The sequence below is a fragment of the Mustelus asterias genome, chromosome 11, assembly GCF_964213995.1.
Source record: "Mustelus asterias chromosome 11, sMusAst1.hap1.1, whole genome shotgun sequence".
NCBI lineage: Eukaryota > Metazoa > Chordata > Chondrichthyes > Carcharhiniformes > Triakidae > Mustelus > Mustelus asterias.
The window spans coordinates 73,242,414-73,267,322 of NC_135811.1; the positions used below are offsets into that span (position 1 = coordinate 73,242,414).

The following is a 24,909-nucleotide window of genomic DNA, read 5'->3' on the forward strand; positions in this document are numbered from 1 at the left end:
AGTCCAGGATTAATGGGGTTAGACAGGAAAGTGAAGTTAAGGCTACAGTCAGATCATCCATGGTTTTATAGAATGCCGGAGCAAGCTCGAGTGGCTGAATGGCCTCCTCCTGTTCATACTTGTTATGTTATGTGAGCAAACAGACCAGGCTTTATGGACATGTCTGTGGTCCATTCCTGTTGCACATTGATCTACAAACTACTCAGTAACAGTCAACTTGCTCCCCTTGATTAGATTCAGTATTTTGTCTTCTCCCCATCTTTGTTTTATTCCAACCCTGGTAAAACACTTGTTTATCTTTCTACTTTTCATTCTGATGGACAGTTAAACTTGAAATATTAATCTGTTCATCAGTTTTTCTGAACCGCTCTGTGAATTTTCATTGGTTGAAGTCCAACTCATCCTCATGTCTGTTCAGTGGGTACTTGTAGCAGAGTTAAAGCAGAGGTTCCTCAGGTGGATGGAGCTATTACAAGGGGGCATAACTATAGGGTTCATGGTGGGAGATATAGGAAGGATGTCCGAGGTAGGTTCTTTACTCAGAGAGTGGTTGGGGTGTGGAATGGACTGCCTGCAGTGATAGTGGAGTCAGACACTTTAGGAACATTTAAGCGGTTATTGGGTAGGCACATGGAGCACACCAGGATGATAGGGAGTGGGATAGCTTGATCTTGGTTTCAGATAAAGCTCGGCACAACATCATGGGCCAAAGGCCTGTGCTGTGCTGTATTGTTCTATGTTCTATGTTCTAAAGATAGAGTCAAAATCGGCCATGATCTTATTGAATGACGGAGCTAGCATGTGGGGCCAAATAGCTTACTCCTGCTCCTAGTTCTTGCGTTCATAGAAAGAGGCAACTCTGGGTGTCAGTCCTCTGTGTTGATCCCATTGCCCTGTAAACGTTCTTTTCTCCATCACTGATCCAATTCCCTCAGGACAGCCTCGACTGACCCTGCCTCCACCACACTCTGAGGCATTTCAGATCCTACCCACTCACTGCATAAAAACATGTTGCCATTGCTTACTTTGCGCCATAACCTTAAATCTGTGCCCTCTGCTGTTCAGCCCTTCCACTAATGGGAACAGATTCTCTCTGCCTAGACCCCTCATGACTTTGAACACTCTGATCAAACCTACCCCTAATCTACTCTTCCCCATGGAGAACAGTCCCAGTTTCTCCAATCTATCCACATAACTGAAGTTCCTCATCCCTGGAACCATTCTTGTGAATCTTTATTGCACTCTCTCTAACACCTGCACATCCTTCCTAAGGTGCGATGCCCAGAATTGGCACAATACTTAAGTTGAGGGTAGATCATATGAATGGGTATGAACCATAAGGAATCATAGAATCCTACAGTGCAGAAGGAGGCCATTTAGCCCATCGGGTCTTCACCAACCACAATCCCATCCAGGCCCTATCCCCATGACCCCATGCATTACCCTAGTTAGCCCCCCTGACACTAGGGGCAATGTAGCATGGCCAATCCACTTAACCCACACATCTTTGGACTGTGGGAAGAAATTGCAGCACCCAGAGGACACCCACACAAATGCGGGAGAATGTGCAAACTCTACACAGACAGTGACCCAAGCCGGGAATCGGACCTGGGCCCCTGGCGCTGTGAGGCAGCAGTGCTAACCACTGTGCCATCGTGCACAGGAGAGAGGGTATGAACTATAAGGAGCGGCTGAACACAGTGGCACAATGGTTAGCACTGCTGCCTCACAGCGCCAGGGACCCGGGTTCAATTCTGCCTCGGGTCACTGTCTGTGTGGAGTTTGCACATTCTCCCCGTGTCTGCGTGGGTTTCCTTCGGGTGTTCCAGTTTTCTCCCACAGTCCAAAGGTGTGCAGGTTAGGATGATTAGCCGTGCTCAATTAAACATAGTGTCAGGGGATTAGCAGAGTAAATATGTGGGGTGATGGGGATAGCGTCTGGGTAGGGTGGTGGACAGTGCAGACTCGATGCACCAAATGACCTCCTTCTGCACTGAAGGGATTATATGAACTAGGATTGTTTTCTCTGGAGTGGCGGAGGCTGAGAGAGACCTCACAGAAGTCTATAAAATTATGAGAGGCATAGATAGGGTTGAGAGTCAGAATCTTTTTCCCAGAGTTGAAACGTGTAATACCAGTGGGCATGCACTTAAGGCGAGATGAGGAAAATTCAAAGGAGATGTGAGGATCACTTTTTTACACAGAGAGTGCTAGGTGTCCGGAACGCCTTGCCAGGAGTGGTGTTGGAGGTAGATATGATAGGGGCATATAGGGGGCTTTTAGATAAGCACATGGATATGCAAGAAATAGAGGGATATGGACCAAGGGCAGGCAGAAGGGATTTGTTTAATTTGGTGCCATGTTTGGCACAACATTGTGGGCTGAAGGGCCTGTTCCTGTGCTGTACCGTTCTATGTTGTACATTCCCATAGCTTCCTTGCTCTTGTACTCTATCCCCTATTCATAAAGCTCATTGTTGATTGTGGGATCTTGCAGCGCAGGATGATTTACCAGATTGATACCTGGAATGGGCAGGTTGTCTTATGAGGAAAGGTTCGACAGGCTGGGCTTATTTTCACTGGAGTTTAGAAAAGTGAGGGGTGACTTGATTGAAGTCTATAAGATCCTGCACGGTATTGACAAGGTGGAAAGAATGTTTCCTCTTGAGGGTGAGTTCAGAACTAGAGGGCAGTGTTTTAAAATTAGGGGCCGTCCTTTTGGAACCGGGAGGAGGAGAATTTTTTTCTCTCTGCGGGTTGTGCGACTTTGGAACTCTCTGCCTCAGCAGGTGATGAAGGCGGGGTCATTGAATATTCTTAAGATGGAGATGGATAGATTCTGGTGGGGAAGGAATCAAAGATTTTCGGGGGTAGATGGAAATGTGAAATTTGAAACACAGACTAAGCATGATCCTGTTGACTGGTGGAGCAGGCCCGAGGGCCCACTTCTGCTTCTATTTCGTGTGCTTGCAAATTAGCTGCTTTTTTTTTTACATTTGTCGGTATTTCATCGGCTGTTTGGAGGTTTGGGACACTCTGAGGTACCGAAAGGCTCGGGGTGGGATTTTCTGCCCGTGCTCGCCTCAAAACTGGAAAATCCAAGCCAAGGCCAATGGATCTTTGCATGGTCCGCACCCCTCCCCCCACCCCCCTACCCCTCCTGCTACAATTCCCATGGCAGGCAGGGCGGGGCGGGGTGGGACAGGACACCCACCCCCCGCGCCCCCCCCCCCCCCCCCCCCCGGTATTTAGTACAAGCTCTTCCTTTAACTTTCAGACAATGGAATGGCCACCTGACCACTGAGAAGAACTCCCGTCTGCATTGCTGTTGCTTAGGGGAGAAGAATCCAAGATTGTGGCTTCCACTTTAGTCTGGGAGACCCAGCTCGATTTATCAATGGCCAATTCAGTCACGATGTGGAGATGCCGGCGTTGGACTGGGGTGGGCACAGTAAGAAGTCTCACAACACCAGGTTAAAGTCCAACAGGTTTATTTTGTATCACGAGCTTTCGGAGCGTTGCTCCGTCGTCAGGTGAGTGACTCACCTGATGAAGGAGCAGCGCTCCGAAAGTTCATGATACCAAATAACTCAGTCACAGTGGTGATTACCTTAGAGATATAACACTTAGTTTCCAAGCTGCTATGGGGAATTCTACGGTTGCTTGCCGGTGGAAAGCTGTGGGGGAAGACCAGGGGCTAGGGGAGGGTGGGGTGTTGTTGGGGGGCACGTGGGAAGAGGGAGCGATAACAGATCTCCCCGGGGTGGAGAGATGAGATTAGTGGCCCATGAAAGTAGAGGCACAGGCCTTGTGTTCCATACCTCGGCGCAAGCTGATGGTTACATTCTGAGGAGAGAATTGCACAATGTCCTCCGGTTTGTCAACCGACCCTTTCTCACTGAGGGGAACGTTCTTCTCAATTCGGAAGGAACCCTGAGGAAACTCGGTCGAATTCTCCTGGCAACCTTTTTGAATTAGACTCTCTCTGAAATCACACCTCGGAGAGCTGCTTCCGCCAAAATCCTGAAACAAATCACAAAACAATCCTTTTTTAAAAAAAATTAGAAAGGTAAGCTTGTAGCAGTCACTTTGCAAAGCGACATTCACTCAAACGAACCCTTGTGAGTAATGGTGGGAATGGTAGAGGCTGTCGCCTGGTTTGAAAATGTAAACAACTTGATGATCCATCAGGTTCATCAAACCTCTTAAAGTGGGCATTGCTCTCAATGCCCGTTTAGAGTGGGGACCACTATTAACCTCCCTACAAAGATAATTCATTCGCCAAAATCTTGCTGCTCTACACGCTGGTGAGATTTTACGGTCCCGCTGATGGCCCACCCCCGCTGAGAGGTTCAATGGGAAGTCCCGTTGACTACGGAGGGACCATAAGATTCCATCATCAGCGAATGGCATGGCTACGAAGAGGGAGAAAAATTCTGCCCAATGTCACTAATACCACTTAAGCATGGGGACATTCATTAATCCACCTTCAAAACATGGGGCCATCATTTGTACCCCTTTAGAGAGTGAAAGGCACTCTCAATGTCTCTTTAGCATGGGCACCATCATAAAATCCTTTACTAATATCCCTTTATGGTGGGATAACATCATTAATAATCCTTTAGATTGGGAACTATCAGTTGTTTCCCCATATGGGAGAGCCTAGGACCAGAGGGCATAATCTCAGAGTAAGGGGTCACCCATTTAAATCAGACGAGGAGGAATTTCTTCTCTCAGAGGGTGGTGAATCTGTGGAATTCTTTACCGCAGAGGGCTATAGAGGCTGGATCGTTACGTATGTCCAAGGCTGAGATAGACGGATTTTTAATCAGTAAGGGAATCGAAGGTGATGGGGCAAAGGCAGGAAAGTGGAGTTGAGGATTATCATCAGATTAGTCAAGATCCCAGAGCAGACTTGATGGGTTGAATGGCCTACTTCTGCTCCTACATCTTATGGTCTTAAGGTTAAAGTCATGCCTCTTTATAAAGGGAGACCATAATTACTGTGTTGAACCAACTTAATGGTTGATGGAGGGGGTGTGAGGTTCACTAGGAGTATTCAGGCTAGGGTCATGGTTTGCAATTCCCCAGAATTACCAGTGTTGTGTTTTACATTCGCTGTCTTGTAAAGAAGCCCATCAACCTTTGGTACAGTCACACGTGTATAATGCCGTACCATCCTATCCCTGCCCCGCACTCCAGTGTGGATCAAACTGTGCTATTCTGGTACAGTAATGTGCCTTTTAAAGTATTTAATCTTGCCCTGACCCTAGGTAGACTAGTAGATTTGGGAACAGAGGTCAGTGGTGGAGCGTAGCCGACGATTTTCGACCTCTGTACAACAGGAATGGACCATGTTGGTTATTCAGCAACTGCAACGTGGTGAACGTGCGTTAAACACGTCATTGTTAAAGACAAATCAGTTTCTGCTTCAATAAACTGCCACCTACTGTCTTATTGAGTAGGGAATAGAGAGGAAACTTCAATACTCAATGTGTTTTGCAGTCTGCTGACTGAAGCTGCTTGAATTCTGAGACAGATTTATTCTCTACCAGCCTTCGATTAGGCTACGTAACCATCTCCAGAATGTTCTAACCTGTTTAAACTTCCTCAATAATTCTTAACAACACAAATCTGACTCCTTTGTTTGTTGTGATGCAGCAAACGAACGAGTCTGATTTATCACGCAGGCAATAATTAATCTTCACATAATTTCAGGACATAAGCATGAAATCTGGTATTTAAAAAAAAAAATTCACAGTGTGGGTGTTGTTGACCAGTCCAACATTTATTGCCCATCCATAATTGCCCTTGAGAAAGTGGTGGTGAGTTGCCTTCTTGAATTGCTGCAGTCCATCTGGTGTAGATACACCCACAGTGCTGTTAGAGAGGCAGTTCCAGCATTTCCACCCAGTAACAGTGAAGGTTCTGTGATATAATTCTAAGTCAGGATGGTGGCTATATATTTAAGTGGTTGCATGATTGCTGTACAAAGCCTATTTAATAATTTGATGGTGATGTTGTTGGGGTGTTTCACAGGTTCCTGTTTTAGTTTCATATATAGGCAACAGCTCCCACAATAAACCTTGTTCTTGTTATTTTTATTGTTATTTTGAATCTATGCGTGCAAATCACATCTTTTACTTTTTGTTAAAACGCACAATCCCTAATATAATTAAGACATTACAGAAGGGAACTTGCAGGTGGTAATGTTCCCATGCATCTGCTGCCCTTGTCCTTCTAGGTAGAGATTATGGCAGTACCAACCATGTGGGGAGGCAAAACATCCTATGGTTCTGGTGCTCTCTCATCTGAAGTTAGCTGATTTTTGGGTGATTCATCCAATATCTTGGGTGGTGTCGTCTCCCCTTTTGCAGCCTTTCACTTTGCTCCTGGTCAGGAGGATGACTCGACTGAGGGTCCTTCTTATACTCAGGGTACTGTCAGAGTAGCTTGTTCCCAACTCCAGTTCCTGAGCTGCCAGGCGTTTGCTTTACTGGGCTTCCTCTGCAACCCCTGATGCCCAGGTGAAGCCAGCAGCCTGATGCCCCTCTCAGGGTTCCTACCTCTCTCGCTGCTGTGAGATGAAAATCAATCAGGAGGAGCGATGGTAGCTCTGTGCTGCTGACTGAGCAGCTGAGCTTAACTCTCCATCCTCTGACCACTGCCTCCACTAGTCCTGACGCTTCCTGCTGAGTGCTGGTCAGATTTACCCTGACATGCCCCCGACACTGCCTGTTCCCTGTACCTGCCGAATAAAAATGCAAAACTGACACAGTGTGAGGCCTTTTAGGAATCCAGCAATTAGCTCAACAGATGCTTAATTGGTGTTGTGGCAGATTCCAGTCTCCACCCTCCCATTGAAAGAAAATCACATTGCTTTCTTGGGAGGGGGGAAGGGAACCTGGCATTGCCTTTGCATCCACAGCTGTTCTTGCCCTCACCAGCCAATGAATGTCTGGCCCGACAGCTGCTTTTGAGGATGCTTTGTTGAGTTGGTACATTGACAGGGTGACCAACCATCCTGTATTTTCAGGGATTTTCCTGTATCTGGGAAGTCTGTCCTGTCTCCCGGAATGCTGTTTCTCCCATAGCTCCAACATCTGAGCTTCACACATGTCTGGTACTCGCACTGCTCTCGCTTCTGAGGCAGAATGGAAAGCTCTGGTGGCACCCATTCACCCACTCCCATAGCGCTGGCAATATCCTCCACCCAGTTCTGTCTCCACACCAAACTGCCCCTTATCTTCACTGCCAGGAGCTGGTTGCCATGGCCACACATCCTTTAATGGTACATGCAGCAGCAACAATGAACTGCTGCTGGAGGGATGGGATGGCTGATGACTGCTTTGCCCTGGATGATGTTGAACTTCCTGAGTGTTGTCGGAGCTGCACTCATCCAGACATACGGTGAGAATTCCACCACACTTCTGCCTATGCTGTGTGCAGTCAGGAAATGAGCCTTTCTCTGTGGAATACACACAGCATTTGTGTGACTGGGTCGAGTCGGGTGTGTGGCCAGTGCTGATTCCCTCCCCAAGAACGTTAATGGCATAGGACACAGTGATGCAAATGCCATTGAATATCAAGAGGAAGATAGGAACTCTCTTGTTGGGGATGCTTATTGCCTGAGGTTTGTGTGGTGCGACTGTTAACTGCCTCGGAGTTGAATTTCCATGGGGAGTACTGGACCCTGAGCATGTGCCCAGGTTATGGGTGTATGACATTGCTGGGCAACTTGCCGCCCATGGGGCCGTACCCATTAGGGGCCTGAGACATTTTGTTGACCGTTGCCCAGACGCAGCGTTGCCAGATTCTCCTGGTTTCGATCCACATCGTTTTGTTCCTACTGGTGCGACTGAAGTGATTTGCATGTAAATCAAGGGCGAGTGAAGTGAGGTGCGTGCTGATTGCTCACATTGACTGTGAGAGCCGTGTGCTCCCTCTGTGTCCAATCAAAGCATGGCTATGGTTCAATCGGCACGGCCTGCAAATTCTAGCCAAATTACTGTATCCCGGGACACCGTCTTGGTGGCAGAACCAGTGGACATGGAAGGTTGTGCTTTTTAATGTTATTTTTGTATTTTCAGGTAAGTGCAAATATTTAGTTTGTTTTTACCATTTGAAGTTGATGACAGTTCTATTAATACATGAATCATTAAGCATTTTTTCAATTAACCTGTTATGAAATATTTGCCGTGTATTTCATCGTATTCACGGGGGTCATAGTTAGTGAACAAGTTCAATTTCAATCTTGTGGCCCATTGAGATAAAGGACAGCCACTCACTAGCCTAGGTTGCCCATCACTAGTGTACAATGTTGGGGATGCACCAATTGGTTGGTTCTGCACTGTCAGTGTACTGAAAATAATATCTTGGGAAACCGGAACAAGGCCAGTCTGGGAAAGATCAGTGCAGTTAAACTGACAGAAAATACAGCTGAATCATTTCCTCAATCCCTTTCCTGTGCGCATTGAATAAAAACTGAACATTTAAATGAAGATATCTTAAATGATATCTGACATGTTGTCTTCTGTGAGTAAATGAGGGGAACAGAAGGAGTGGCCTTTATTTGTAATTCTGAGAAGCTGCCTCCAAATAAATTTGAATAAGTGCATTCCCGTGCACCCGCTGCCTTTGTCACTCCACGCCATAGAGATTATATTTCTAGGAGCTCTGTTGAGGATGTCATGTTGTGTTGATGCACTGTGTGCCGCAGGCAGTGCACACTGCAAGTCTAATGTGCAGGTGCTGAATGGAGCAAGTGTCCAGGATATTTAAATTGGAAAGTCCCAGAAGTGACTGTAACTTCCAGAGATCAGTCCAACCTGTGAATTCCTCTACTGTCCAGCAATTCACATATTCTGAGACAACTTATCGGTCAGTGTTCATATCTCTTTTAAGAGGCTCAAAGGGTTAAGCACTGTTCTTTCATTACATTAATAATGAAGGATATAATGCTTCGACAACTTGCTGAAGAGATTAATTCTGAAACAAGAAGATTCTTCACGATGCTAATCCAAGAAAACACCCTGAATATTTTGATCTTCCTGCTTAAATATTAAACTAAATTAACTATGATTCTGGCTAGAAGACCCTCATTAACCACTAGTTGAAGGATCCCATTAATCTACAAATTTGACTAGTTTGAAGAGATATCTACTGAACTTTCTCTTTCCACCTGGGAACAATCCTAGTTTGCCCTGCTTTCCTCACAGCCCAGTTACTCTTTGCTGTTCCCATCCCAAACTGACTGGAATAATAACATATTCTTGGCTCAGTGGGAATCTGTACAAACTCAGTAGCCTATGTTGCCCATCACTGGTGTACAACGTTGGGGATGCCAAAATAAAGCAGGAAAAGAAAGCTTATGACTGTCACAAAATACTTAATACTGTAGGGAGCCTAAAGGAAGTTGATTCTCTCTTCACTACTGTCAGTGGTCCCATTGACTGTTCCACTGGTAACCATGGACCCTCTTCCTGTGCCGTGCTTTGCAGACCAGCATTATCTTCTCTTTGCTTATTTGTCTTTCCAAAATCTCATCAATATGCCTTGATCCCCACTAGATATGGGGTGAGATTCTCTGGCCTCCCAGCCGTGTGTTTCCCACATTGTTTGCGAGCAGCAGGATTCTCTGGTCCTGCCGCTGTCAATGGGAATTCCCATTAATGCCACCCCATGACAGTGGGAAACCCGCAGGCAGGGTACGCTGCCAGAGGGACTGGAGAATCCCACAGGCATGAATGGCCGGAGAATTCCAGACAACATTTGGCTGGTCAGCCATTTGCTCACTTTCTGTAGAAATCCCTGGCTATTTTCTGAAGAATGGACTTCCAAGCAAATCAGACAGTCGTGCACCAATTAGGAGATACAGAAAATCTATAGAATCCCTACAGTGCAAAAAGAGACCATCCAGCCCACTGAGTCTGCACCAACTCTCCAAAAGAGCATCCCACAATGTTCACAGATCTTCAATCCTCTGGGACCTCGCCTGTATCGAGTGAGGATTGGAAAATGATCCTCTAAGCATCCACTATTTCCTCTCTGGCTTTCTTCAAAAGCCTGGGATCCAATCCATCTGGCCCTGGTTATTTATCCAGGATGCCAATCTCTCCAGTAATTCCTCTCTCACTATGCTTATTGCATCTAATATTTCACACTCCTCCTCTTTAACTTCAATATTTGCATCATTCCTCTCCTTAGTGAAGGCAGAGACAAAGTACTTAGAGAACCCTGTCCACATCTTCTGTATGAATCCACAGGTTACTTCGTACATCTCTGATAAGCCCTACCTTTTCCTTAGTTATTCATTGTTCCTAATGTATTGGCTAAACAGCGTAGGATTTTCTTTGATTTTACTTGCCAATATTTTTTAGTATCCTCTCTTTGCTTTCTGAATTTCCATTTTTACTTCACCCCCGTACTTTCTATACTCCTTTAGGCTCTCGACAGTATTAAGTATTTTGTGACAGTCATAAGCTTTCTTTTCCTGCTTTATTTTGGCTTGTATATGTGTGGATAACCAGAGGGCTCTAGATTTGGCAGTGCCACCTTTTTTAATTGTGGGGCATGCCAACACTAGGATTTCGCCTTTGAGTGCTTTCCACTGATTTGACAGTTTTTCCTTCTAATATCTGTATCCAATCCACTCTAGCCAGTTCATTTCTCAGCTTTGTAAAATTTGTTTTCCCCCAATTTAGAACTTTCAACCAGGTAGAAATATTAGGGGCAGCACGGTGGCACAGTGATTAACACTGCTGTCTCACAGCGCCAGGGACCGGGTTCAATTCTGGCCTTGGGTGACTGTCTGTGTGGAGTCTGCACGTTCTCCCTGTGTTTGCATGGGTTTCCTCTGGGTGCTCTGGTTTCCTCCCAAACTCCAAAGATTAGGTTGTTTGGCCATGCTAAATTGCTCCATAGTTTCAGGGAAACTAGCAGGGTAAATACATGGGGTTATGGGAATAGGGCCTGGGTGGGATTGTTGTTGGCACAGGCTTGTTAGACCAAATGGCCTCCTTCGGCACTGTAGAGATTCTATGATACTCCTGTTCTATCTTTGTCCGTTTCCATAATGATGCTATATCTAACTATATTATGGTTACTATCATCAGAAAGGTCCCTCAACACTACTTCACTCACTTACCCAGCTTCATTTCCATAGATTAAGGGGATGATCTTACCAAAAAGATTCTAAGTGCTGAACAAGCATGAAAACGGGAAAAAAAAGCGCAAATCTTTCGGTTGAACTCCCAGATGCAATTGTATGGCACTTCGAAAAAAAAGATCAAAAATGTGATTCTCGCCAGTAAGGGGAGGGGATAGAGCCTATTCTTGCTGGGAAGCCAGCTGCTGAGTTCTAGAGGTACCATTGCGCAGGCGTCCTGATCTCCCAGTATATTGTGTATACATAATATACACAGTGCACTGGAGATATCACCGCTGTAGATGGTGGACAGGCTTTGAGGAGTCAAGAAATGAATTATTCACTCAGGATTCCTAGCCTCTGACCTGCTATTATAGCCACAGTATTTATCTCGCTAGTCCAGTTCGGTTTCTGGTCAATGGTAACCCCCAGGATACCGATATTTGGTGAGGGTGATACAGTTCAACACTCTTACCGCTTGTGAACACCAGGCGCATGATGCATCTATTTGCAGACACTCTGCACATGTTGCTGCTCCTCGTGATTGACACTTATTACCTGAGGAAAGACAAAAGAGAAGTTCAATAAAATGCATGCATACATACATTCCTCATTTCAAGCATGTCTTCGGAATAAAAGTACCAAAATTCCACTAAAGCCAAAAAGGGCTCAAAATATCAAGAATCAACTTGGAAACTCTAAGATGGAAACTGAGGTAGGTCTAACCAGCCCAGGACTGGTGAGTTTGATGAATGACTTCAAGTACTAGGGGTGGGATTTTCCGGCTGTTCCTGCCAGTGGGATCTACCACTCCTGCTGAAGTCAACAGAGATTTGATTGGCTTCCTACATCTGTGGGGGAAAGTTGTGGGGTGGGGGGGGGGAGGGTGGGGGGGCGGCGGTGGGGAGGAGGGGGGGTGATGCTGGAAAATCCCGGCCTTGGTATTTTTCCCTTCAAGGCCTGTTTATATGGTGGTGAACTTCCATCGAGCACATACTGTACTGCTGTAACCATGGAAACAAAACCCAGGAATGGTGAAGACAAAAATAATAAAATAATCTGACCCTCATATTTTCTTAATCATTCAGCAGGTTTTTCCTCATGGATACTAAACCCACTTTATTGGCTTTCTCCATATTTCTTCATATTTTTCAACTCCAGAAACATTCAGTTGCCTCTTGTACCCATTTACACTGCCCACTCCAATGTAATGTCTTGGTCATTTCTTTCCATTACTCTTAATGAGATTCTGCCTGATTCCCTTCTTTACTCTCAAAATCTTCATTTTTAATTCTCACCGCTTAGATTGAAGCTGATCAAGCTTCCTGGATCAACTTAGCCAATTCCACTCGTCAACTTGAACCAAGACTTGAAAGCAAGAGGCACAGCTAAAACATCTGTCAGTATCTGGAGAACTGGTGAGGGGAACTGGAGCTGGGACATGGCTGTTCGATACCAAGGAGGACCATCTGGACGGCACGGACCTCTCTTGCCCCCCTCCCGCCTCATAATCAAGGTCCCCACGCACCCCAGACATACTCTCTTCCACCTTCTTTCTTCGGGAAAAAGATATAAAATTCTGAGATCACGTACCAACCGACTCAAGAACAGCTTCTTCCCTGCTGCCATCAGACTTCCGAATGGACCTACCAAATATTAATTTGATCTTTCTCTATACCCTAACTATGACTCTATAACACTATATTCTGCACCCTCTCTTTTCCTTCTCCCCTATTGTACCCTATGAATGATATGTTTTGTTTGTATAGCACAACAGAAACATATCCAAATACATGTCACAATAATAAATCAAATCAAAAAAATTAAAATCAAATCCCAAGGGTGAGAGGGCCAATGTAGATCAGATCACAGTAGCTAAGCATTAGGATGGAATTTTCCACTTCTCCCCACGGGAGACGCTATGGCGAGCGGGAGCGGAAAATATCTTGAGGGGAGAAAGACCAGTTTTACGTTATTTTACTATGACCTATGAACCATATGTTTTGTCTGTACAGCACGCAAGAAATAATATTTTTCATTGTATACCAATACACGTGACAAGAATAAATCAAATCAAATCAAATCCTCATGTCTGGGAAATTCTTACGGTGAGTAAGATACCCTTTGTGGTCTGGGTGCCAATGTAATCTTGCCCATGTGCTAGAGGGCAATAGGGGTCCCATAATTGCGTCGGCTCCCAATCTGGTTTCTTTGCTGTGATCATTAACAGCCACTGCTGCTGGATGCAAAGCGCCCCAGCTCCCAATGTTCTACAACTTTCTCTGCCACCTGGCTAAGTCAGAACCACGAGTTGAGCTCTCAGTTTTCTCTTGTCTGTCTGGAGTGTCAGGACACAGTCGTTCATTGTAAAAAGCTTGTTTCTTTCAACTCAACTTTTTCATGAATGTACTTACAGGTTTGATGTCGGTGGAATGACCAACGAATAAAGGATCACTGTGTTGGAACTTCCATGCATTCCATGTGCCTTAATCCTGTGTTACATGCCCTCTGTAAAACTGAAGCTATCCGAAACTTTTACCTGTTCTCGCTGACATGTCTCCTGGTCAAGCACGGTCTTGATTTTTAACAATCTCGTCCTTGTTTTTTAAATCCCTCCATGGTCTGACCCTCCCTATCTCTGCAATCTCCTCCCACCCCACAACCCTCCAAAATATCTACGCTTCTCTAATTCTCATGAGCATTGTTGGTCATTACACCAATGGTGGCTGTGCCTTTCGTTACCGAGGCCCCAGTTCTGGAATTCTCTCCCCACACCGCTGCACCTCGCTTTCCTCCTTTAAGACACTCCTCAAAACCTACCTTGTTTGACCAAGCTTTTGGTCATAGAATCATAGAATCCGTCAGTGCAGAAGGAAGCCATTTAGTCCATTGAGTCTACACTGACCACAATCCCATGCAGGCCCTATCCCCACAGGCCCATGCATTCACCCTAGTTAGCCCCCCTGACACTAAGGGTGAGTTTAGCATGGCCAATCAACCTAACCCGCACATCTTTGGACTGTGGGAGGAAACCGGAGCACCCGGAGGAAACCCACGCAGACACGAGGAGAATGTGCAAACTCCACACAGACGGTGACCCAAGCTGGGAATCGAACCTGGGTCCCTGGTGCTGTGATGCAGCAGTGCCACACCGTGGTCATCTGACATCATATAGAATCATAGAATCCTACAGTGCAGGAGGAGGACATTCAGCCCATCAAGTCTACACCGACCGCAATCTTACCCAGGCCCTATTCCCATAATCCCATGCATTTACCCTAGCTAGTTCTGACATTAAGGGGAAATTTTCCATGGCCAATCCACCTAGCCTGCACATCTTTGGACTGTGGGAGGAAACCGGAGCACCCGGAGGAAACCCACGCAGACATGGGCAGAATGTGCAAACTCCACACAGACAGTGACCCCAAGCCGGGAATCGAACCCGGCTCCCTGGCGCGGTGAGGCAGTAGTGCTAACCACTGTGCCACTGTGCCCCCCATCTCCTTATGGGCCTCAGTGTCATACTTTGCTTTATAGGGCTCACTGGGTATTTGTTAAATGTGCTGCATAAATATCAGTTGTTTTTGTTGGCAACCTTACTCCCAGAGGTCAGAAGATGACATCATTGTGACTATAGAAAGCACAGTGGAGTAGGGAGTGTATTGATGAAGCTGGGGCCTAGGACCAAACCACAGCAGAGGGAGCCCTGTTCTGCAGCTAACTCCAGCAAACCTGCCCCCAGAAGTGCTTGGCATTGACACTGCGGGTGGAGATTTTCTGGCCGCGTTCCCCCAACAGCTGGAAAATCCTACCCGAGGTCAACGGACCTTTGCATGGCCCGCCCCCGCCCACTACGATTCCCGTGGCAGGCAGGACGGGATAACTCCCCCCGTGCATGTCAGGATTGGAAAAGTGTTCCACTCTCCGATGCTGCAAAACTCTCCTTACATGAGCGTGAAGGAGTCAGCCAAACGGGTGACAAATCACCTGCTGGCTTCTTGGTTAGGTTAAAACATGTTACCAACAACTCAAACAGACTCATTTTCAGTCCAGGGAGCTTTTATCAAAACAAACGTTACTTAACAACACAGTTTAACTATAACAAATGAATTCGCTTAACTTTTAACAATTGAATAATGCTTAAACAGGCCTCCAGGTTTTCCAACTATCCTTTCAAACAAGGCTTTCTCTCAACTGTTTTAGCAAGGACCCAACTCCAGGCTTTACAATTCCCTTTTCTGTGTTCCTTTGTCATCGAAGCATAGAAAGTAGGAGCAGGAGGACACCATTCAGCTCTTCAAGGCTGCTCCACCATTCATTATGATCATGGCTGATCATCCAACTCAACTGCCTGATCTTGCCTTCCCCCCCGTATCCTTTGATCCCCTTCATCCCAAGAGCTCTATCTAACTGTTTCTTGAAAACATTTTACGTTTTGGCCTCAATTGCTTTCCGTGGTAGTGAATTCCAGAGGCTGACCACTCTCTGGGTGAAGAAATTTCTCATCGTCTCTGTCCTAAATGGTCTACCCTGTATCCTCAGACTGTGACCCTTCGTTCTAAACACCCCCACCATCAGGAACATCCTTCTTGCATCTACCCTGTCCAGTGCTCTTAGACTTTTATAAGTTTCCATGAGATCCCCCCCTCATTCTGCTGAACTCCAGTGAATACAATCCTAACTGACTCAATCTCTCCTTTAAAGTTTAAAGTTTATCTATTAGTGTCACAAGTCGACTTACATTAACACTGCAATGAAGTTACGGTGAAAATCCCCAGTTGCTACACTCCGGCATCTGTTCGGGGACACTGAGGGAAAATTTAGCATGGCCAATACACCTAACCAGCACATCTTTCAGAATGTGGGAGGAAACCGCAGCACCCAGAGGAAACCCAAGTGATTCACAAGCCAGGTCCCTGACTCTGTGAGGCAGCAGTGCTAACCACTGTGCCACCATGCCACCCTCATACTTCAGTCCTGCCATCCCAGAAATCAATCTGGTAAACCTTCTCCACACTCCCTCTCGAGTAAGGACAGCTCATTCTTTCTCTAATCTCTTATTTAATTTGCACATTGTAAACTCTCTCAGCACCATGGAGCCACAGTTTAAAATCAAACCAAAACCCCCGATATAGGCAAACACCTTAAGAATTGAACTAGAGCTTTAGCCTTCCTTACACCGAAACACTAAATTAAACTCACTTAAATCTATACCTTATTTCTAATATCCAACAGTACAAACATAGACTACTTAAGACTTTTTGACAATAAGGACAGGCTGAGAAGTGGGAAAATTGCAACAGTGGATGACCCATCTTTGAGCTTTTGGTAGGAGAATGAGGTCTGTAGTTAATTCAATGAGAAATTTGGATTTTTCATGTAATTCCCAGTTCAAAGAGACTGAAAGCAGCTTTATAAACACTTCTGGAACCTACACGTCTCGAGAGAGTGTCATCAACTCCATTGGAGATATAAATTTCATGTAGCTCACAGAATCACAGGGTTGTATTGAGGGTAAAAGATGATTGCTTCGCGTTTCTGTTTGGGGGCATTCCAGGTTACTATGGAGACAGGCTATAGAGTGGAGGTGCCCTATTATATTGTTTTTTGTGTGTTTTTTTTCCGCAGAAAACAAACAGTTCAGTTTGGGAACAAATGGAAAGAGTGAGGGAGTCACCCAAGAGTTGGTTTGCGCAAAACCAGGACAAAGAGCATAGAAATCATTCAGAACCAGAGATGTTTCTGATAAATCATGAAGTACAAATGCAATGAGGCCCAAGCCTGAGCAGAGAAGTCCACCATTGTGGGGTTCTGAAGAAAAGTTAGAGGGACCACTTGGTCAAAAGCTAATGCAAGGATCTCCATAAAATCTCCTACCTTGGAGAATAGCTGGAGCACTGAGGAGAAATCAAAGTGAATTCTGGAGAGCTGTGGCATACTTGGTTTGATTGCTGAAGGAAAAATGAATGAGCCTTCAAGATCTTATAACATACACGAGAACTCTTTTGTGGAATTAAGAAGGAAAATGAGAATTGGATTTATACTCAAGTCTTGAAAAACTATAGTGGTAAGTCAGCATTGTTTGCTTTGTTTAATTTTTCTTAATATACAGCAAAGTTTGTTTAAGTTTAAAATGTGAAATCTGGTGGCACAGCTCTTTCTGTTAATCGCTGTGTGTATTAACTTTTGAAATGTTAACGGTCTCTCCGGAGATCATAACAGAAGCTTATATCTTGTTGTACTACCCACCTAGCTTGTCAAACTTAGCATACCTTGCAGAAGTCTGGTATCCATATTATGAAAGAAGATATAGTTGCTGGAGAAAAAGTAAAGGAAGTTACCAGAATTATCTCAGATTGAGAGATGCTAACTAGCAGGGGAGAGTGAACAGGCTGGGAAACCTTTTCTTTGGAAAATAAAAGGATGAAGGGTTACCTGAGAGAGGTTGTAAAAATTTAGGAAGGATTTGTTTGCAAGAAAGTGCCTCTGCTTGTGGGGCAGATCAAAATTAGGGACCAGAAATGTAAGATACTCACCGATAAATTCAATAAGCGATGAAGAGAAACTCCTTTGGCTAAATCTGGAGAGGTTGAAGAGACTCAACGAGGTGCATTTAAGGGGCAACTACACAAACACGAGGGAGAAAGGAATTCGATGTAATTTATATTTAAATTCCCCCTACTTCACTGATGTTTTATAGTTTGCTGAACAAAAATAGCTTCAGGGTGAAATTTTCCAATTTGTGAAAATTGGCGGTGTGGAACATTGTGGGCTTCGTGATGGTGGTTTTTCACTCCGTATTGTCCACCGCAGAGCTCATTAATTATTCATCCACGGAAAACACGCTGGCACACTGGTGGCGGCCTTCGATTCGCCCGCCACCATCTCAGCGCTGCTCGTCCCGGGCACTCGACAGCCCCCTCTCGAAACCCACCCCCCAACCCACTTTAAACCCCCTCCCACCCCGCTCCAAACCACCCCCCCCCCACTCCAAACCCCCCACCCCACCCCGCTCCAAACCCCCCCACCCCACCCAACACTGCTCCAAGCCCCTCCTCACACCCCGCTCCAAACCCCCCTGCCACCCCGCTCCAAACCCCCTCCCACCCCACTCCAAACCCCCAGCCACCCCACTCCAAACCCCCAGACACCCCGCTCCAAATCCCCCTGCCATCCCACACCAAACCCCCTCCCAACCCGCTCCAAACTCCCTGCCACTCTGCTCCAAATCCCCTCCCACCCCAATCCAAACCTGCTGCCACCCCGCTCCAAACCCCCCCACCCCACTCCAAACCCCCTCCCACCCCGCTCCAAACCCCCCCCCACCCCGCTCCAAACCCCCCCCACCCCGCTCCAAACCCCCCCACCCCACTCCAAACCCCCCCCCCCATCCCACCGAGAGCAAAGTGCTGTTGCCAGCTGAGCTTTCCAAAGAATCCTTGGTGCTGCACGAGATTGACCAATGAGCCCCCAAGCGTCTGAGCAGCTCGCCAGGTGCTCAATGTTTATGTTCTGTTGTGAAAGGTGTTGGTGTATGGGGAGGTTGATTCGGTTTGGGGGTAGAGGGGCTGTGGAAGTGGGGAGGGGGTGGCGGGGAGGTGGGTGGTGCGGAAAGGATCCCAGTGAGGAGCCCTTTGAATGATATTCAGCAATAAGCTAAATGTGGTTCCTACATTTCATTGGTGGGAAATGCAGCCCACCACTGGAGTCTTCACAACCCAATCAAATACTTTCTTTACGACATGATAAAACCAGTCTTTCCCCCGCCCGCCACCTCGCCTCCCGTGGGGAGGAGCGGAAAGTTCCATCCTGAAGCTTAGCTGCTGTCAGTCTTTTAAATGGACCTAACTTGCATTAAGTTGATCTTTCTCTACACCCTAGCTAGGACTGTAACACTACATTCTGCACTCTCTCCTTTCCTTCTCTATGAATGGTATGTTTTGTCCGTATAGTGCGCAAGAAACAATACTTTTCACTGTATGTTAATACATGCGACAATAATAAGTCAAATCAAATCAATCAAAATGATCTAATCTACATTGGCCCTCTCACCCTTGGGATTTGATTTTGATTGTTTTGATTTGATTTATTATTGTCACATGCATTGGGATACAGTGAAAAGCATTGTTTCTTGCGTGCCATGCAGCCAAAGTATACTGCACATTGGGGGAGAAGGGAAGGAGAGGGTGCAGAATGTAGTCTTACAGTCATCGCTAAAATGTAGAGAAAGATCAGCTTAATATCAGGTTGGTCCATTCAAAAGTCCGATGGCAGCAGGGAAGAAGCTGTCCTTCTCAGCAGATCCCTCAATTGTACAATTCTGGCAAATGCTGTTTTTAACATTTCCACCTCCTCATAGAAACCACTTATGCCAAATGCCAGCACCTTGCTGAGATTTTGCAGCTTGTATAGTTCTTTGACATCCACCCAGTTCATTCATTTTGTGTTAAACTGAAACACACATGGCCTCTTTCTGTGCTGTCGGGTTTCTAAGATTTCTAGGGGCACTGTCATCTTGGCAATCGGCAGAAATTTGAAGACAGCAATGACGAACTGAGTTTTGCTATTCTGCATTTTTCTCTTTTCTCTCATCCCCAAGGATAGAGAGTTGACAAGTCACTACATCCCCCATGCTCCAGGCTGCCTCTTCTCGAGCTACCTAATCGCTCGCACATACTTCCTGAAGCTCGTATCATTCTTTACTCGAGCACGATCTCTGCTTGTTTAACCCCTGGGTTGCCGGTGGGCTCAGGGAAGCTCCAGCTCAGAAGTGAACAAATATTTTGGTTCACTTCCTCAGTGGCAAGTCCAACTCACAACCCAGCCACTCCCACAGATATACAGGACAAGTGTTTCCAAGGGGGGAGGGCGAGGGTGAGGAGGGAATGCCAGACCATCACCGATAGCGCAAGAGTATTCTGCCAATTCAACACCAGCCAGACAAGCTCCTGTTGTCCCCCATATTTCTTCTTGTCATATTTACTCCTTCATTACCTGTACCAGGTGGACCTCCAGTACTCCACAGCACCGTGACTGATTTATCAGAGCCAAGGTGGTTTTCCTTGCAGCAGAAGAGACTGAGGGGGACATGATTCAAATGTAAAATGGGGTGGCACGGTGGCACAATGGTTAGCACTGCTGCCTCACAGCGCCAGGGACTCAGGTTCGATTCCTGGCTTGGGTCACTATCTGTGTGGAGTTTGCACATTCTCCCCGTGTCTGTGCGGATTTCCTCCGGGTGCTCTGGTTTCCTCTCACAGTCCAAAGATGTACGGGTTAGGTGGATTGACCATGCTAAATTGCCCCTTAGTGTTAGGGAGACTAGCAGGAATAGGGCCTGGGTGGGATTGTGGTTGGTGCAGACCCAATGGGCCAAAAAGCCTCCTTCTGCTCTGTAGAGATTCTATAATAAGATTATGAGGGGCATAGATAGTGTAGACAGGAAGAAACTTTTCCCCTTGGTGGAGGGATCAATGACCGGGGGCAGAGATTTAAGGTAAAAGGCAGGAGATTTAGAGGGGATGTGAGGAAAAACATTTTCACCCAGAGGCTGGTGAGAATCTGGAACTCACTGCCTGAAAGGGTGGTGGAGGCCCTCATAACATTCAAGAAGCATTTAGATGTGCACTTGCAATGCCGAGGTATATAAGACGATGGACCAGGTGCTGAAAATCGGGGTTAGAGCAGTTAAGTGGCTTGTCTTTAATGGGCTGAAGGGCCTCTCTGTGTGCTGTGTACCTCTCTGACTCCATCACTTTACTGGTGGACATACAGGTGCAGACCAGTCTCTGGAAACTGAGGCTGGAATTTTACCGCCCTGCCCGCCACGGGAATCGGAGTGGGCGAGGGGTGGACCAGGGGAAGGTCTGTTGACCTTGGGCAGGGTGTATGGTCCCGAAACTATAAAATACCGCCCAGAAAGTCTCTAGGGAATGGAATTTTGAGCGGGGACTGAAAACAATTGCCAGGATTTTCCAGCCTCAGCTGTGGTATGTTTTCCTGTGGGCGGAAGGGTGGGGGTGGGGGGGTGGGGGGGGGGGGGGGGGTAGTGGAATGCGGTGGGAGGAGTCGCCTTCAGCGGGATGGGAAGATCCCGCAGGAAGGGCTGGGAAGTCCTAACCAATGTCTTCAGTCTTCACAGTATGTCACCGGAGGATTTCTGCTCTCCAGGACTGAGAGAGGAGTCTGCCTTTTACTGTGAGGAGATGGGAAGATAGTTACTATGTTCTCCAAACAGAGAATATCTGAGAGTCAGTAATGGTCCATAGAGTATTGTTTCAGCAAGAAAATCGGTGTGTAGCTCTCCAGCACCACGGCTTAGTTTTCTTTCCAGATTATCCAGCATTCTGTGCACAGGAAATCTAGGGGTGTGATTTTTAACGTCACACTGGGGTGGGCAGGACCTGACAGAACCGGCAAGGCTGGCTCCACAGAGATTGGGGCACCCTTTTTAAAGGGTACCCCGATCTGCGTTTAAAAATGACAAAACCTATCCCTCACAGACACAGGGGACCCATCCCCCACGGACACTGGGTACCCATCCCCAATGGACACAGGGGACCCATCCCCCACAGACACTGGGTACCCATCCCCAATGGACACAGGGGACCCATCCCCCACAGACACTGGGGACCACTCCCCCACTGATACAGGGTACCCATCCCCCACGGACACTGGGTACCCATCCCCAATGGACACAGGGGATCCATCCCTCACGGACACTGGGTACCCATCCCCAATGGACACAGGGGACCCATCCCCCACAGACACTGGGGACCACTCCCCCACTGATACAGGGTACCCATCCCCCACGGACACTGGGTACCCATCCCCAATGGACACAGGGAATCCATCCCTCACGGACACAGGGGACCCATTCCCCATGGACACAGTGGACCCATCCCCAATGATACAGGGGACACATCCCCCACGGACACTGGGGACACATCCCCCATGGACACAGGGGACCCATCTCCCACGGACACAGGGGACCGATCCCTCATGGACACAGGGGACCCATTCCCCATGGACACAGGGGATCCATCCCTCACGGACACAGGGGACCCATTCCCCATGGACACAGGGGACCCATTCCCCATGGACACAGGGGACCCATTCCCCACGGAGCACAGGGGACCCATTCCCCATGGACACAGGGGACCCATCCCTCATGGACACAGGGGACCCATTCCCATGGACACAGGGGACCCATCCCCAATGATACAGGGGACACATCCCCCACGGACACTGGGGACACATCCCCCATGGACACAGGGGACCCATCCCTCATAGACACAGGGGACCCATCTCCCATGGACACAGGGGACCCATCCCTCATGGACACAGGGGACCCATTCCCCATGGACACAGGGGACCCATTCCCCACGGAGCACAGGGGACCCATTCCCCATGGACACAGGGGACCCATTCCCCACGGACACTGGGGACCCATTCCCCGTGGACACTGGGGACCCATTCCCCACGGACACTGGGGACCCATTCCCCACGGACATTGGGGACCCATCCCCCACGGACATTGGGGACCCATCCCCCATGGACACTGGGGACCCATCCCCCACGGACACTGGGGACCCATCCCCCACAGAGACTGGGGACCCATCCCCCACAGAGACTGGGGACCCATCCCCCACGGACACTGGGGACCCAACCCCCACGGACACTGGGGACCCATCTCCCACGGACACTGGGGACCCATCCCCCACGGACACTGGGGACCCATCCCCCACAGAGACTGGGGACCCATCCCCCATGGACACAGGGGACCCATCCCCCATGGACACTGGGGACCCATCCCCCATGGACACTGGGGACCCATCCCCCACGGACACTGGGGACCCATCCCCCACAGAGACTGGGGACCCATCCCCCATGGACACTGGGGACCCATCCCCCACGGACACTGGGGACCCATATCCCACGGACACAGGGGACCCATTCCCCATGGACACAGGAGACCCATCCCCCACGGACACTGGGGACCCATCCCCCATGGACACTGGGGACCCATCCCCCACGGACACAGGGGACTTCATCCCCCATGGACACTGGACACCCATCTCCCATGGACACAAGAGACCCATCTCCCATGGACACAGGAGACCCATCTCCCATGGACACAGGAGACCCATTCCCCATGGCTACAGGGGATCCATTCCCCATGGACACAGAGGACCCATTCCCCATGGACACAGGAGACCCATCTCCCAAGGACACAGGAGACCCATCCCCCACGGACACCGGGGACCCATCCGCCATGGACACAGGGAACCCATCCGCCATGGTCACTGAGGACCCATTCCCCATGGATACAGGGGGCCCCACCCCACTAGCATCTGGGCAAATCCCCTCCCCCACACAAGCACCAGGGCAACCCCCACCACACAATTACTAGGCAACTCTCCACAAGCACTGTCCACACACATAATGGGAGTCTCCCCAATGGGATTCGACAGAGGGCCAACCATGGCACAGCAGCTGGCTGTGTCTGCCTGGCTGGCAGACCCAGGGTGCCAGGGGGCAGTGCCAGGGCACTTCCTGGGCATGTCCCTCTCGTTCAGGGGATTATACTTGCCTTCGTGACCCCCTCCCCGGTGGGTTCCCTCCGACTAATTCCTCAATGTCACATTGGTAAGGGGTGTATTCCTTACTTGGTGGGAACATATTGAAGAAAAAAGAGGAAGCAAATTGGAAATAACCATCAAAAGGGATAAATTGGATAAATATTTGAGATATTTGCCAGAGGCAGCAGTAGAGGCGGGTATAATGGTGTCTTTTAAAAAGCATTTAGACAGTTACATGGGTAAGATGAGTATAGAGGGATAGTGGTAAAAGCTGGACAGCATGGAGAAGCTGGGGAGGGCCTGTTTCCATGCTGTAAACCTCTCTGACCCTATGACTCTATTTACAGAGTTTTTGGAAAGGGCAGGGAAGTAGGACTTTTTAAAAATATTCTTCCACAGGACATGAGCATCGCTGGCAAGGTCAGCATTTTATTGCCCATCTCTAATTGCCCTTGTGAAGGCTGTGTTGAGCCGCCATCTTGAACCGCTGCAGTCCATGTGGCGTAAGTACACCCACAGTGCTGTTAGGGAGGGAGTTCCAGGATTTTGAACCAGCCACAGTGAAGGAACAGTGATATCTTTCCAAATCAGGATGGTGACTGGCTTGGAGGGGAATTTTCATGTGGCGATGTTCCCCTGTGTCTGCTGCCCTTGTCCTTCCAGATGGTAGAGGTCGTGGGTTTGGAATTGGCTCACTTTCTCAAAAAGGTAACACAGGCATGATGGACAGAAGCAACCCCTCTGACTTGTCGAGTATTCCATGTTTTCATATCAGATTTCCAGATTATTTTTGTTTGCTCTCCAGTGTAACATTATGGAATTTTCTCAAGTTTAATCTCCAGCCTTTCCACAATTTAGGGCAGAAGTTACTGTACTTGTAACATCTCCCCTAATTGCCAGATTAGATTCACACTCCTCAATCCAATGAAAAATTGCTAAATTCTACACAGCAACAGGAGAAGGCCATCAAACCCCTCAAGCCTATTCCACCATTCAATAAGCTCATGGCAGACCTGTGACTGAAGGCTAGATACTCACTGTTTCCCCATATCCCTTAATACACTTGGAAAGAAAAACATCTATCAATCTTTAGATTTAAAATGAACAATTGATTGAGCATCAATTTCCACTTGTGGAAGAGAGAGTTCCAGATTTCTATCCCGAAAAATCTTACCGAAATTCA

The 24,909-nt window shown here is 47.6% G+C and overlaps 1 protein-coding gene across 2 annotated transcripts in view; it reads right to left on the reverse strand.

The window, feature by feature from the left end:
• LOC144500592 (integrin beta-3-like) overlaps positions 1 to 24,909 on the reverse strand; it is a 106,710-nt gene that overhangs the window by 65,793 nt on the left and 16,008 nt on the right. For both annotated transcript variants that reach the window (XM_078223756.1, XM_078223757.1), the window contains exons 2-3: positions 11,621 to 11,703; positions 3,821 to 4,022 (exon numbers count right to left, since the gene is read on the reverse strand). In XM_078223756.1, coding sequence (XP_078079882.1) covers positions 3,821 to 4,022; positions 11,621 to 11,703 — 285 coding nt within the window. The remainder of the gene's footprint in view (positions 1 to 3,820; positions 4,023 to 11,620; positions 11,704 to 24,909) is intronic.